The sequence below is a fragment of the Crocuta crocuta genome, unplaced genomic scaffold (genome assembly GCF_008692635.1).
Source record: "Crocuta crocuta isolate KB4526 unplaced genomic scaffold, BGI_CrCroc_1.0 scaffold3, whole genome shotgun sequence".
Lineage (NCBI taxonomy): Eukaryota > Metazoa > Chordata > Mammalia > Carnivora > Hyaenidae > Crocuta > Crocuta crocuta.
The window spans coordinates 3,246,322-3,262,588 of NW_027529934.1; the positions used below are offsets into that span (position 1 = coordinate 3,246,322).

Below are 16,267 nucleotides of genomic sequence, written 5' to 3' on the forward strand. Positions count from 1 at the left end.
AAGATCTAACAATTGTAAATATTTATGCCCCAAACGTGGTAAACCCAAATATATAAATTGATTAATCACAAACATACAGAAACTCATTAATAATAATACCATGATAGTAGGAGACTTCAACACTCCACTTACAGCAATGGACAGATCATCTAAACAGAAATTCAACAAGGAAACAATGGCTTTGAATGACACACTGGACCAGATGGACTTAACAGATATATTCAGAACATTTCATCCTAAAGCATCAGAATACACCTTCTTGAGTGCACATGGAACATTCCTGAGAATAGATCACATACGGGGACACAGTCCTCAATAAGTACAAAAAGATCGAGATCATACCATGCATATTATCAGATCAAAACACTATGAAACTTGAAATCAACCACAAGAAAAAATTTGGAAAGACAACAAATACTTGGAGGCTAATGAACATCCTAGTAAAGAATGAATGGGCCAACCAAGAAGTTAAAGAGGAAATTAAAAAGTACATGTAAGCTAATGAAAATGATAACACTGCAGCCCCAAACCTCTGGGATGCAGCAAAGGCAGTTATAAGAGGGAAGTATATAGCAGTCCAGGCCTTCCTAAAGAAGGAAGGAAGGTCTCAGATACACAACCTAACCTTACACTTTAAAAAGCTGGGAAAAAAACAACAGCAAATAAAACCCAAAAAGAGCAGAAGATGGGAAATAATAAAGATTAGAACAGAAATCAGTGCTATCAAAATAAAAAAAACACACACACAATGAAACAGATCAATGAAACCAGGAATCGTTTCTTTGAAAGAATTAACAAAATTGTTAAACTCCTCGCCAGCTTGATCAAAAAGAAAAAGGAAAGGACCCAAATAATAAAATCAAGAATGAAAGAGGAGAGATCACAACCAACACTGCAGAAATACAAACAATAAGAGGATATTATAAGCAATCATATGCCAATAAATTGGGCAATCTGGAAGAAATGGACAAATTCCTAGAAACATATAAACTACCAAAACTAAAACATGAAGAAATAGAAAATTTGAACAGACCATAACCAGCAAAGAAATCGAATTAGTAATCAAAAATCTCCCAAAACACAAGAGTCCAGGGCCAGATGGCTTTACAGGGGAATTCTACCAAACATTTAAAGAAGAGTTAACATCTATTCTTTTGAAGCTGTTCCAAAAAATAGAAATGGAAGGAAAATTTNAAAAAAATCAGTGCTATCAAAATAAAAAAAAACACACACACAATGAAACAGATCAATGAAACCAGGAATCGTTTCTTTGAAAGAATTAACAAAATTGTTAAACTCCTCGCCAGCTTGATCAAAAAGAAAAAGGAAAGGACCCAAATAATAAAATCAAGAATGAAAGAGGAGAGATCACAACCAACACTGCAGAAATACAAACAATAAGAGGATATTATAAGCAATCATATGCCAATAAATTGGGCAATCTGGAAGAAATGGACAAATTCCTAGAAACATATAAACTACCAAAACTAAAACATGAAGAAATAGAAAATTTGAACAGACCATAACCAGCAAAGAAATCGAATTAGTAATCAAAAATCTCCCAAAACACAAGAGTCCAGGGCCAGATGGCTTTACAGGGGAATTCTACCAAACATTTAAAGAAGAGTTAACATCTATTCTTTTGAAGCTGTTCCAAAAAATAGAAATGGAAGGAAAATTTCCAAACTCATTCTTTGAAGCCATAATTAGCTTGATTCCAAAACCAGACAAAGACCCCACTAAAAAGGAGAACTACAGACCAATTTCCCTGATGAACATGGATGCAAAAATCCTCAACAAGATACTAGCCAACTGGATCCAACAATACATTGAAAGAATTATTCACCATGACTAAGTGGGATTTATACCTGGGGTGCAGGACTGGTTCAATATCCAAAAAACAATCAATGTGATACATCACATCAATAAAAGAAAGCACAAGAACTACATGATCTTCTCAATAGATGCAGAGAAAGCATTTAACAAAATACAGCAGCATCATTTCTTGATAAAGACCCTCAAGAAAATAGGGATAGAAGGATCATACCTCAAGATCATAAAGACCATATATGAAAGACCCACCATTAATATCCTCCTCAATGGGAAAAAACTGAGAGCTTTCCCTCTAAGGTCAGGAACATGACAAGGATGTCTACTCTTGTCACTGTTATTCAACATAGTATTGGAAGTCCTAGCCTCAGCAATCAGACAACACAAAGGAATAAAAGACATTCAAATCAGCAAGGAGGAAGTCAAACTTTCACTTTTTGCAGATGACATGATACTCTATATGGGAAATCCAAAAGATTCTACTAAAAAACTGCTAGAACTGATCCATGAATTCAGCAAAGTCACAGGATATAAAATCAATGCACAGAAATCAGTTGCATTCCTATATACAAATAATGAAGCAACAGAAGAGATATCAAGGAATAGATCCCATTTATAATTGCACCAAAAACCATAAAATATCTAGGAATAAACCTAACCAAAGAGGTGAANACATTCAAATCAGCAAGGAGGAAGTCAAACTTTCACTTTTTGCAGATGACATGATACTCTATATGGGAAATCCAAAAGATTCTACTAAAAAACTGCTAGAACTGATCCATGAATTCAGCAAAGTCACAGGATATAAAATCAATGCACAGAAATCAGTTGCATTCCTATATACAAATAATGAAGCAACAGAAGAGATATCAAGGAATAGATCCCATTTATAATTGCACCAAAAACCATAAAATATCTAGGAATAAACCTAACCAAAGAGGTGAAAAATCTATACACTAAAAACTATACAAAACTTATGAAAGAGATTGAAGAAGACACACAAAAATGGAAAAATATATCATGCTCCTAGATAGGAAGAACAAATACTGTTAAAATGTCAATACTACCCAAAGCAATCTACATATTCAATGCAATACCTATCAAACTAACACCAGCATTCTTCACAGAGCTAGAACAAACAATCCTAAAATTTGTATGGGACCAGAAAAGACCTGGAATAGCCAAAGCAATCCTGAAAAAGAAAACCAAAGCAGTAGGCATCACAATCCCAGACTTCAAGGTGTATTACAAAGTTGTAATCATCAAGACAGTATGGTATTGGCACAAAAACAGACACTCAGATCACTGGAACAAAATAGAGAACCAGAAATGGACCCACAAACTTATAGCCAACTAATCTTTGACAAAGCAGGAAAGAATATCTAGTGGAATAAAAACTGTTTCTTCAGCAAATTGTGTTGGGAAGACTGGACAGTGACACACAGAAGAATGAATCCGGACCACTTTCTTACACCATACATAAAAATAAACTCAAAATGGATGAAAGACTTAAACATAAGACAGGAAGCCATCAAAATCCTAGAGGAGAAAGCAGGCAAAAACCTCTTTGACTTTGGCTGCAGCAACTTCTTACTCAACACGTCTCTGGAGGCAAGGGAAACAAAAATGAAAATCAACTATTGGGATCTCATCAAGAAAGAAAACTTCTGCACAGCGAAGGAAACAATCAGCAAAACTAAAAGCAGGCAACCAATGGAATGGGAGAAGATATTTGCAAATGACATATCAGATAAAGTGTTAGTATCCAAAATCTATAAAGAACTTAGCAAAGTTACCACCCCATAAAATGAATAATCCAGTGAAGAAATGGGCAAAAGACATGAACAGACATTTCTCCAAAGTAAACATCCAGATGGCTAACAGACACATGAAAAAAATGCTCAACATTACTCATCATCAGGGAAATGCAAATTAAAACCACAATATATAGTGTATGTATATAATGGAATACTACTTGGTGATGAAAAAGAATGAAATCTTGCCATTTGCAACAACATGGACGGAACTAAAGTGTATTATGCTAAGCAAAATAAGTCAGTCAGGGAAAGACAAATATCATATGACTTCACTCATATGAGGAATTCAAGATAAAAAAACAGATGAACATAAGGGAAAGGAAGCAAAAATAATATAAAAACAGGGAGAGGGACAAAGCAAAAAGACTCTTAAATATAGAGAACAAACAAGGTTGCTGGAAGGGTTGTTAGTGGGGAATGGGCTAAATGGGAAAGGGGCATTAAGGAGGACACTTGTTGGGATGAGCACTGGGTGTTATATAGGGAAACAATAACTGGAATCTACTCCTAAAATTATTATTGTACTATATGCTAACTAACTTGTATGTAAATTTAAAAATTAATAAATCTTAAAAACTGGTGCAGATAACATTTCCCAAGTTAATAGTTTAATAAATATGGAGAACCATGGATGGCATATAACAGCAAAAAGTGTTAAAAGTTTAATGTCCCCTGTACAGGACCTTTCTGTGGATTGCTCTGAAGCCCAAGTCATTTAAACATTGTATTAATGCTCACAGCTAATGTGAGATACATTTAGAATTATAATCTCCTGACTTCCATTCCAGCACTTTTTTTCCAAATATCCCAGTACCTCCCAGTTTGATCTCTGCATGAGTTTAAAATCTTTCAAAAGCCACCCTTTGGGTATTATAAATTAATAACTCTGAAACTGAGTGGATAGGCAGTGACTAAGGGAAGCAGTAGAAGAGAGAAGGGGTCTTCAGGTTCATATGGAAGGACATCTGACTGTCTTTTTTGGGCCATCACACATGTGAATTCCTTTCTTTAGAGTATCACTCACCGTACAGTGCAGAGACTGCTTCCCATTATAGAGGTTCAAAATGCCAGGCAGTCACTTTCTAGCCTTCTTTGCCACCAAAGTACTGGTACTCTGACCCACCCTAGATTTTGAATGATGCTAGGGATGTGAGGAGGCCAGGACTAACCCGACTCCTTTCTGCTGAGTGTGGGCAGTATAGCAGCAAATTTAGAGTCTAGCTTGGCAAGGCTGACAGTGTTCACTGTAGGGTCTGGGCCCAGTGCCTGTGGCAGTAGTCTTTAGGCTTTTAGTTCCATGGCATGGATTTGGTTTTTTCAGCCTTCTTGGAAATTTTATGAACGATCCAATATCCTTCAGTAAGTTCATTTCCTTAAATTAGCCAAATTTAATTTCTGTTTCTTATATCGTTAAGAACCCTGATTGGTGAGAACACTGACACCCTGAAGTAGTTGTCACCAAGAGACCCTTGGGGAAGTGAAGGAAAAAAATGAAGGAAGAGAAGGAAATCTAGATTTCATTACAGAGTCTGGAGAGCTTTCCAAGCAGCACATGTCCTGGTAATGCTGAGATAAGACACTGGCAGTCCATTGCAAATGGTGATTGATCTTGTGAAAGAATTAAAAAAAAATTCTTAGGGCAAGAAGGATGTATGTTGATTTAGGGATAACACAAAGGGTACACTGCAGTGAACATTTTCTTTTCATCTACTTTTCCTGTATTTGTGAATACAGCAGAGAGCCTGATGCAGGGCTTGAACTCATGAACTGTAAGATCATGACCTGAGCTGAAGTCCGACACTTAACCAACTGAGCCACTCAAGGGCCCCAAACTTTGGTTGATTCTAACTTCAGTGTGATATCTGCCACTCATATTATTCTCTAGAATAGCTTCACAGACTTATGCATGAGGAATAGATGCCTACAGTAAAAGAGGAATAACTTAAAAGAGCCTTTCCACTAACCCCCCCAGGGAAACTTCCTTGGATTCTCTCTCTGCTTCTCTGGTATTGTAAGTGGAGCTAATTCACACTGTAGAAAGAACAGAAAAGTGAAGGTTTGGGGAACATTTTCATAACTGAGTGCCTCAAACCTGTGTACCCACACCTTTTCATTCCCTGGGTTCATCATGGGAATGGTTCACAGAAACCATGTCTCTCACTGTAACAGAGGGCAGATTTATTTACTCTGCCGTATAATACAGGTTGGGTTTCTTAAGCTCAGGGGTCTTTGGTATGAGGCAAAACCTCTTTGTGTGGCATTATCTGAACAGTTAACCATCACCATGGAGGGCGGGGTGGGGGGGGCAAGGGGGACCCAACCTAAACATGCTACTTGCTGTGCTCTGAGTAATAGAGTCCTTTGCCATCAACGCTTGAGAGGCTGTAGTAGGCTAATCCTTCATACCTCTTGACACTAGGCGTTTGCCTTTTTGTGAAGCAAAAAATTAGTTTTGAGTCTGGCTTTTTACTGCATACTCTCAAAGTTAATGGATCTTATCCACTGTGCCCTCACATGGCCTTAGCTGAGGTAGGATTTGGGCAAATAGGATCCACATGCCTTCCAATATTAAAATGTTTTGGCTTATGAATCTGAGCTTTCTGTGGAGGCAAAGGGCCACCAAATGCAAGGTGAATATTTAACTGATGTAGAGACAAATGCCAAGAAGCCAGGCAGTGCTTGGCTTACCAAACAGAATAGGCTGTTTCCTCAAACTACAACAAGGAACACAAGCCAGGTTAAAATTTGGAAATTAGTCTGCTGTCCAGGAAATAATGATACAGAGGTGATAGCAGCCAAATAGGATTTGGCCATGAGTTGATTCTAGCAATGCCCGCTTTGGTGATGGGCAATGAAATAGAACAAACGTCTGTATAGGTACCTAATATTACCTTCTCAAGTAGGTACTTATTCAAATTATCAAAATTGTTGCTTTAACAGAATAAGTTAATATAATTAAGCAATAGAAGGAAGTGTTAACTTTAGCCTTCAACTTGAGTAGGAGGATCGGTCAATATATTCTACTAATTTCAGAAATAAACTATTTAAACATTTTAGTTCAGGGGCGCCTGGCTGGCTCAGTTGGAAGAGCATGAAACCCTTGATCTTGGGGTCATGGGTTTGAGCCCCACGTTGGGTGTAGAGATTACTTAGATATTAAATAAACTTAAAAAAATATTTTTAAACATGTTAGATTACAAAAGAGAAGATCACTATAAAGTGAACTTTTATGTCATTCATCTTTGAAACTATCTTTAATCACTTAAAACCTCTACAAAACATCTAAGTCTAAATAATGGGATGGAATGAATATAAATATGTTTTATGTGGGTTGCCAGGTGGCTCAGTGGGTTGGGCGTCCAATTTCGCTCAGGTCATGATTTCACAGATTGTGAGTTTGAGCCCTGCATCAGGTTCTATACTAACAGCTCAGAGCCTGGAGCCTGCTTCAGATTCTGTGTCTCCCTCTCTCTCTGCCCCTCCTCCACTCATGCTTCGAAAATAAATAAACATTAAAAAATATTAAATATGTATATGTTTTATGTGACAATAAACTGTTTTCTTGGTGATCTAGTGAATAATTTTTTCTTTTATAATTAATATTTGTAAATATGACAGACATTGAAGAAGAATCAAAGAGGTTGTACTTCTGTGTGTCTCTGGAGATGCACTTTATCCAAATATGGCATTATCTGAAAAAATAAGAAGTATTTGTTATACGATGAATAATACATTTCATAGTTCCAAAATAACACTGAGGGCAGAGAGGATGAGTACTGCTTCACAGATATAGAAAGTAAGGCTTGGAAACACTGACTAAAAGCGTGAGACTAGTCAATGGCAGAAGCAGAACTTGAACTCAAATGCAATGTACTGTGTCCCCCTGCCCAAATTCCTATGTCGAAGCCTTAATTACAATGTGATCAAGACATGGGGGCTTTGGAAGCTAATTAAGACATGGGAGTGGAGTCCTCATAAATGGGATTAGTGCTCTTAGAAGAAGAGGTCAAAGAGCCAGCTAGCTCCTTCGGCCATGTGACAGCAAAGCAAGAAAGCAGCACCCTGTAAGACAGGAAGAGGGCATTCTTCAAGAATCCCACTGGGCTGGCACCCCGTAATTAGGCTGCCAGCATCTAGAACTGTGAGAAATGAATGTTTGCTGTTTAAGCCACCTTGTCTGTTGTAACTGTTTATAACAGCCTGAACCAAAACACCTGCATCTTGTTTGAAGGCTAGTATGTTTAGATAAGATCACCTCTCTTTAGGTCTCCACATATCCAATTGGAAGACTGAAAAGAGAGTTCAGAGATCTCTGGCTAAGAAAACTCACTCCCTGGTCTATGATTCTCTATTGATAGAAGCAAAGAGTCCCCAGAACTGCCAAGTGCTCTTAGCAAAATCCCAATGCTTCTCATCCTTAACACTCATGGCCTCACCACTGCTAGAGAACATTAAGACCAATCTCATTCTGCTCCTTTTCCCTGTTTACTTCGGCTACCTCAAGAAGCCAGGAGTTCTGAGAGAAAGAGAGAAGCCAAGAAACAGACTCCTCACTACAGAGAACAAACTGATGGTTATTACCAGACAGGAGGTGGGTGGAGGGATGGGTCAAATAGCTGATGGGGATTAAAGAGCACACTTATCACCATGAAAATAGTAAGAATAAGAACAACAAAAAAATAATGGGGAAACAAAGAAGCCAGGGATTCTGGGTTGTCCCACATGTCCTGGACACTAACCACATGCTCTATGAGCAGCCGTCATCCCCTCCCCAGCACTTTCCATCCTCCACTTACCCACTTATAACTCCCTGCCTCTATCTACTCAAATACCCACTGAAATCTAAGTTTTATGTATCACTGTACTGCCAAGCACAGAGTAGTGCCTGACAGAAAGTAGATACTCCTAAAAATTTGCTGAATGAATGTGTTTCTTCCTCTACCATAAGTATGTATAAAGTAAAAGTGTAAAGTGCTTTCTAATTCTTACTGTATAGGTCCTGGGGCACCTGGGTGACTCAGTCAGTTAAGCATCCGACTTTGGCTCAGGCGTGATATCACGGTTCATGGGTTTGAGCCCCATGTCAGGCTCTGTGCTGCCAGCTCAGAGCCTGAGGCCTGCTTTGGATTCTGGGTCTCCCTCTCTCTCTGTCCCTCTCCCACTTGTATTCTGTGTCTGTGTCTCTCAAAAATAAAATAAAACATTTAAAAAATTTAATTATTGTATAGGTCCAGCAAAATGTACCTTTTTATTACCTTCTTCCATTTCTAAAGATTATTCTACAGCAACAAATGTGCCATGGGAAACTCTAAGCTTATGAGCCATCACCCAAGGGCACGACTACTGGTCTCAAGAGGAATGAGGTAAGATTTACCATTACTTCTGGAAAAATACATTCTACGTACTAATATTTATTCAGTCATCAAACGAATATTTTCTGTATGCCTTATTTATGCCAGACACCATTCTTGAAACAGAATGGACAAAGCAATGAAAAAAACAGACATCATCTCTGCTTAACCTTATGGAGGAAAAGAAAGCCAGGTATGGTGGTACAGGATACTGGAGAGTTCTTTTAAAGTTTTATTTATTTTTTTTAATGAGAGAGAGAGAGAGAGAGAGAACAAGCTGGGGAGGGACAGAGAGAGAGGAGGACAGAGGACTCCAAGTCGGCGCTGTGCTGACAGCAGAGAGCCCAATGTGGGTCTTGAATTCATGAACCGGAAGATCATGACCTGAGCCACAGTTGGATGCTTAACTGACTGAGCCACCCTGGCACCCCAGGATATTGGAGAGTTCTATTTATACAGGACAGTTTCTGATTAATTGGCTTTTGAACGAAGATCTGAATAAAGTGAGGGAAAAAGAGAAAACTCCAGGCAGAGGGAACAGCATGTGCCAAGTCCCTGAACCAGAATCCTATGTCCCAGGAACAGGAAGAAAGCCATGGTAGTTAAGTGAAATGAGGCCAGGGACAGTGGAGAGATAAGTCTGAAAAGATAATTAGGGACTTGTTCATCAAGAGCCTATAAGCACAGGAGAAGGTGTGTGGATTTCACCTAAGTATGCTATGAGACCATAGGCCAGTTTTGAGCAATGAATGATGGATGTAATATATGTTTTAAAAAGATCACTCAGGCTGTTGTGTAAAGAAGTAAATGTGGGAGGCAGCAAGCGTGGAGGCTGGAGGATGGCTGACAAGCTGTACTTTGGGAGAGAGATGACTATGGATTGAATCAGGGTAACAGTGGTCAGATTCAGGACTTATTGTGAAGGAGCAGTTGACAGGACTTCCAGACAGATTGGATGTGGAACATGGGACAAAGAAGAGTGTCAGATGTACTCCTAGACTTTTGATCATTTTCTGAAATGAAGAGGGGGCAGGGGTGAGTATGCATGTTTGGGAGTGGAGGATGGGAATTCTTTTTTGGTAAACTTTGGTGAATTTTGGTAAATTCAATGGTAAATTTGAGATATCAGGTAGAGGTGGAAGTCCTCACGGATGTGCTTCAAACTCAGGAGAAAGGTCAAGGCCAGAAATAGAAATGTGGGACTCATCAGAATTAGAGAGTATATTTTTAAGTCCTGTAACAGGTTGAAGACCAGCAATCTGTCTTGTTGAGATCACCTAAAAACTAAGTGTAAATGATCAGAAGTGGGCCATCTTATCTAAAAAGGATGTTATTTTACAGTTAATGGTGTTTATCATTTAATTCAGTACACATTTGTGGATGGTTTGCTGGAGTAAAATGTTCATCACATTTTATAAGGAATGTCCCATCTCCTTATTTTACAAATGAGGATTTTCTCTTTGCATCTGTTGGTGTCCTGGGGGAGGGGGTACTCTCTCATATCTATGTTCTCAGTTTAGTGTGGCAGGGACAAACTTTTGGTTTGGAATGGGGCCAGTTCTCTTTTGGGGAGAGTTCGCCTTTCACTGCTTTTAAGCCAGTTTCTCCAATATGGATAGTTTTCCAGTAACAAAGCCAACATTTTTACCTCCATCTATCTGTCAGGTGATATAAACTCAGAAACAGAAGGGTATTATTGTTGAATTTTTCAAACCTTAACAGTATTCAGGGTAAAGTATACATTCAAAAAAATGTTAGCATCCTTCTCTATACCTACACACTTTCTACTAGTGGAAATAAAAAAATAAATAAGCCCCGCATATCTCTTATTTATCCTTGATAAAAATTAAAGTTGAAACCAAAGACCTTGAGTTTTAAGTAGAGATTAATGAGAAAACCATGGGAAACAAATTCTAATAAGGCTTTTGAGAATAAACAGCACAGGGTCAGTAATTACCTACCATTTGTTCAAAGAAGTGTTTCTCAACCTTTTTGGTCTCAAGATCCATTATATTCCTAAAAATTACTGAAGACTTTATCAAGGTTTTGTTCATGGATGTTGTACCTCTCAATATTTACCAGATTAGAAATTTAAACTGAGAAAAAAATTAAAACTCAAGAATAAAAGTCCACATTCCATTTGATGGCCAGAAGAATGATGTGATTGCATATATATTGCTTCTGGAAAACTCCACTGTACTCCCATGAGAAATAAAAAAAAAAAAAAGGCAAATATCTCAGCATCCTCACGAAGACTTTGGCCTTGTGGGTTCCTGAAAAAGACCTGAATACTCAAGGGGTCCCCACACCATCATTTAAGAATGAATAGTTTAGACTAAAAAAGAAAAAGCATGTATTTACCTGTTAATTACCATATCATTTCAATTAAGTCTATGCTCATTCTGTATGTTGTCATCATAAAGTTGAATTTCTATTTAAGTGTGTTTACTTAAAAGAACAAAGAGCTTTTTCTGAGAGATTTAAAGGTTTGTTTTAACATTCCAGAATTGTTGGCTTATAACTTTGATATCATTAACATTGGTTATAGAAATTATATTTGTTAGACTCTGTTTTGCAAAAAACCATGTGTATTTATGTAAAATGGTAAACTGTGTTGTTATAGAAAGTGGATATTACATTCCACTATTAAACTTGTGAGCCTAACCAATTCTGTCGTTTAACTTACCTAATACTGAGTAATTCAAGCAGAATAAAAGACTACACAGATCCACTTAGAATTAGGAACACTAAAGGCACTTCTCCCTTGTAAAGAGCTATTTTTTGAGTAAAATAAACACATGGCTGTTACTTTAAAGCACAACAGAGAATCTCAGTTTTCAATGCCACACTATATCACCCTCTCTACAGCACTTACCAAGAGCATGAGGGCAAATATAAAGTCACAACCCCTCAACAAAGAAGTTAAATCTCCAAAATACTTATTATTCTTGTTTCAAATCTAACTTAATCATGTGTTGTTTGTATTTAATACAATTATACTCTCCTGAGTTTTTTTCAAATAAATGAAAAAAAAAATGCCATCAGTTGTTTGTCTTGCCTTGGAAACAAGTATTCACAATCAAAAGTGGTTACTCTTTCTCTTCCTCCTCCTGCAAAATAATATTACCACCACTATAAACCCCCACACCAACCTCCCTATACATTGTACTATTGTTACTCAGGGCTTTTTGTTTGATATTTGTCATCAAAATCATTTCCATTGTATCTCAATTTTGTACGTGAAATTTTTGCAGAGGCAACAAATTGGTGAGATAGATAGTCTCTGAAGCTTCTGTGGGTCATTATAATTATTTATAACAACTTCTCTCAAAATACTGTTCTCAGGCCTTCAGCATCAGAATCCCCTTAGCTTACTGAAAATGCAGATTCTAGGACCAAAGGAGGGCCTATGGAATGAGTCAGCCTAGAGGTGGAGCTTGTGATTCTGGAAGCACAAGAAAATGAGAATCTCTGGTCTATAGCAGATCTTACATCAACTAACCTAGTTTACTGAGGCTTTTTACTTCAGACAGACCTCTTTAAAACTATCCTAGAGCAATACTTACTGAACGTCTCTCAACCCCAGAAATTGTCCCCAAGTTTCCTTATAAATTCCTCCTTTCAGTTGCGGTGGGGGAGGGGGAGGGCAGAATTCTACCATAACAACTTACTTTTTGCAGGAAAGTGCTTTTTCTCGGTGTGAACTAGGAGACTCAGCTTGACCCAGGAGTTCCTGCCACTGTCAGGAACAGGTTCTTTGATTTGGGTGTGAGTAAAGGACTGGTAGGCACAGCTAAAATGCCTCTTTTGAACTCTCAGTAAACTGACTTGATTGCTTCTTTCCACAAAGCAGTTGGATTCGCGCTTTTTGTTTATCTCCTCCAGGAGACGTTGTTTGTTTGCTTTAAGTTTTTTAATTATTTCATTGGTTCTGTTTATAGAAGTCATTATGTTGACTTCTTGTGTCAGTCACTTGACGTCAAGTGATTCTTAGTATCCTGAAACAAATGAAAACATATGGTCAGTTGCTGCTTGACCTGGTGGCCAGTATTCATAATCAGGTTTTTACCAGTTCTTTCGTGTCCTCCTGTAAAATGCCACCACCACTGTGCCACTGACCCCACATCTCACTCCATTTCATTATTATTTCCTAAGGTCTTTTTGTTTTTTGGTATTTCTTTAGGAAAAAGTCATAAATAGAGGATTTTAGTGAGAAAATATATCTTGTTTTTGAAACTAATACTATGTATTGATTCTTGCTTTTAGGAACTCTCACTGTTTCTTTTGATTATAAAACTAATACATAGTCATTGTAGACAATTAAGAAAATACAGAAAAGCATAAAGTAGACAAGGTAAAATCACTCTTTATCTAGAGACAATGAAATTAACATTTTGGATGTTTCTTTCCCAAAACATATCCAAAGGATTTTATTATAAAAAGTACAAGGGCGGGGCCCTGGGTGGCTCAGTTGGTTAAGTGTCCAAATTTGGCTCAGGTCATGATCTCATGGTTTGTGAGTTTGAGCCCTGCATTGGGCTCTGCACTGACAGCTCAGAGCCTTGAGCCTGATTCTGTGTCTCCATCTCTCTGCCCCTTCCCCGCTTGTTCTGTCTCTCTTTCTCCCTCCCCCCTCCTCAAAAATAAATAAAACATATTTTTAAATTAAAAAAACACATGGCTTTTTAAAGAGTTTTGAGTGGCACCTAGCTGGCTCAGGTGATAGAGCATGTGACTCTTGGTCTCAGGGTTGGAAGTTTGAGGCCCACGTTGGGTGTAGAGATTAGTTTTTAAAAAAATCTAAAAAAAAAATTCCAAAAAAATCAGATTCAAAGGAGCATGTGTACCTCAATAGTTACAGCATTATTACAAATAGCCAAACTATGGAAACAACCCAAATGTCCATCAACTGATGAATGGATAAGAAGGTGTGGTATATATATTTTATAATGAAATATTACTCAGCCGTCAAAAAGAATGGATTTTTGCCATTTGCAATGATGTGGCTGGAGCTAGAGTGTACATGCTCACCGAACAAGTCAGGCAGAGAAAGAAAAATACCATATGGTTTCACTCATATGTGGAATTTAAGAAACAAAATAGATTAACATATGGGAAGAAGAAAAAAAGGAGAAAGAGAGAGAGAGAGAGAACAAACCATAAAAGACTCTTAAGGATGGAGAAAAAACTGAGGGATGATGGAGGGAGTTGAGTGGGAGATGGACTAGATGGGTGATGGACACTAAGGAGAGCACTTGTTATGGAGTACTGGGTGTTATATGTGATGAATGACTAAATTCTACTCCTGAAACCAATATTACACTGTATGTTAACTAACTAGAATTTAAACAAAATTTTGAAATAAATAAATAAACATGAATATTCAAAAAAACCCCACAAAAATAAAAAAATAAAGGACTCTGAAAATATTAAGCATGTATTTACAGTACATTCTCATTATTAATGAATTCCATCTTTGCAAATTTGCCTACTCATAAAAACTTGTTACCTCAAAATCAGTACTTGTGGCATTTTAGCTGTCATTCCTAGAAATGCACAGAGCAGCAAAAATTTGAGTCTCTTTGATGTGCATATTCCCAGCTAAGGTCAAACAAGGAGACACTCTGCCTTCTTGATTCAGCTCTCATACTATAAACAAGTGTCCTTTTCCTAATCTATTTAGTGTTATTTTTTTTTTTTAGAATGCTCCCCAAATATAGTGATAAACTCCTGTCTAAGGCTCCTGTAGCAAGAAGGCTGTAATGTGCCTTATTTGTGGTTAGATAAGCTTTGTTCAGGCATATATAGTGCTGTTGGTTATGAGTTCAATGTTAATGAATCAACAGTTTGCATTAAATAATGATACATACAGATACATACATAAAATAAGGTTATATATTGATTGGTTGATAAAAATCTTATGACCAGAGGCTCACAAGAACCTCTCGTATTTTCCCTAAGAGCAACTGGCTAAGTATTTGCTAACTTAATGCTTGGGGCCACTTTATAGAACATAACTACTACAATAACAAGAATCAACTGCATATATATAGCAAATATACTACTATTTCTACAGCTATGTTATTATAAATTACCTTTAATGTACAGTAACCCAAAACCTATTTGAAGTCCCCTGAATTGAATCAGCCCACTGAGATATTACCTTGGTGATGGAATATTATGAGCTAAGCCATTCCAACTTTGTTCTATTCATAGAACCCTAATTAAGAGAAGTTTTGGAGTTAGACCGTTTACTTATCAGCTATGTGTCCTCTAATAAATTACTCAATCTCTCAAGATCAATTTCCTCATCTGGAATAAAGATCCCTATTTCATTAAGTTGTAGGTTTGTGTGTATATGGTAGGAGGTAGGGAGGAATTTGGAATTAAATGAGATGTGCATGTAAAGCTCTTTACATTGTGTCCGGCATCAATTTATTACATGTACTGATATTTGTTGAACACCTACTCTGTGCCTGGTGTTCTGGGTACTGGGGACAAATGGGTACCTACTCCAATGGAGCTTATAGTCTAAAGGTTAAGATAGGTACTTAGTAAACCACAGCGATTTTTACTAGGTTTTTTTTTTAGTTTTTTTTTTAATGTTTTTATTTATTTCTAGGAGAGAGAGAGAGACAGCGTGAGCAGGGGAGGGTCAGAGAGAGAGGGAGTCACAGACTGAAACAGGCTCCAGGCTCTGAGCTGGCAGTCAGCACAGAGCCCGACACGGGGCTCGAACCCACGAACCGCGAGACCATGACCTAAGTGAAAGTCGGACGCTCGGACGCTTAACCGACTAAGCCACCCAGGCGCCCCGATTTTTACTAGTTTTATTAAAACTTCATCTTTTACTTGGGGAATTATTTTATTCATATTTTTTTCTCAGAAGAAGAAGCCTCCCAGTAAAAAAAAAAAGAAACATCTTCAGAAATACATTTCAGAAATACAAAAGTCATAATTTCTTTGTCTTTTTATAGGAATTTATGATAGAAAAACTAAGATTGGTATTGAAGAAAGCTGTTCACAATGTCAGAGAAATGAATTCTCTAAAGAACTATATGAAGGCTTAGCAAAAGGAGACCACCTAACTCTGATAAGACTGGAGTCTCTGATGAGACCAATGCAGAGCAACTGCTAAAGATAAGATATTTTGCCATTGTTGCTTTTTTGTTTTTTAGCAAAGACTTATCAAGAGACCTAATTAGTTGGGCATAACACTGGCACCTGCAGGCCAGGGGCTAAATCCTCCCTTGTTAGAGTGCAACCTGG

The 16,267-nt window shown here is 37.5% G+C and overlaps 1 protein-coding gene across 1 annotated transcript; it reads right to left on the reverse strand.

Annotated features, from left to right (window-relative positions):
• Positions 1-7,196: 7,196 nt before the first annotated feature.
• SPATA45 (spermatogenesis associated 45) lies at positions 7,197-15,153 on the reverse strand. The gene is made up of 3 exons (XM_077763109.1): positions 15,094-15,153; positions 12,670-12,996; positions 7,197-7,339 (listed from the first exon to the last, which is right to left on the reverse strand). The coding sequence occupies exons 2-3, from the start codon at positions 12,944-12,946 to the stop codon at positions 7,320-7,322; spliced, it is 297 nt and encodes a 98-aa protein (XP_077619235.1). The 5' UTR covers positions 12,947-12,996; positions 15,094-15,153; the 3' UTR covers positions 7,197-7,319.
• Between the last annotated feature and the right edge of the window lie 1,114 nt (positions 15,154-16,267).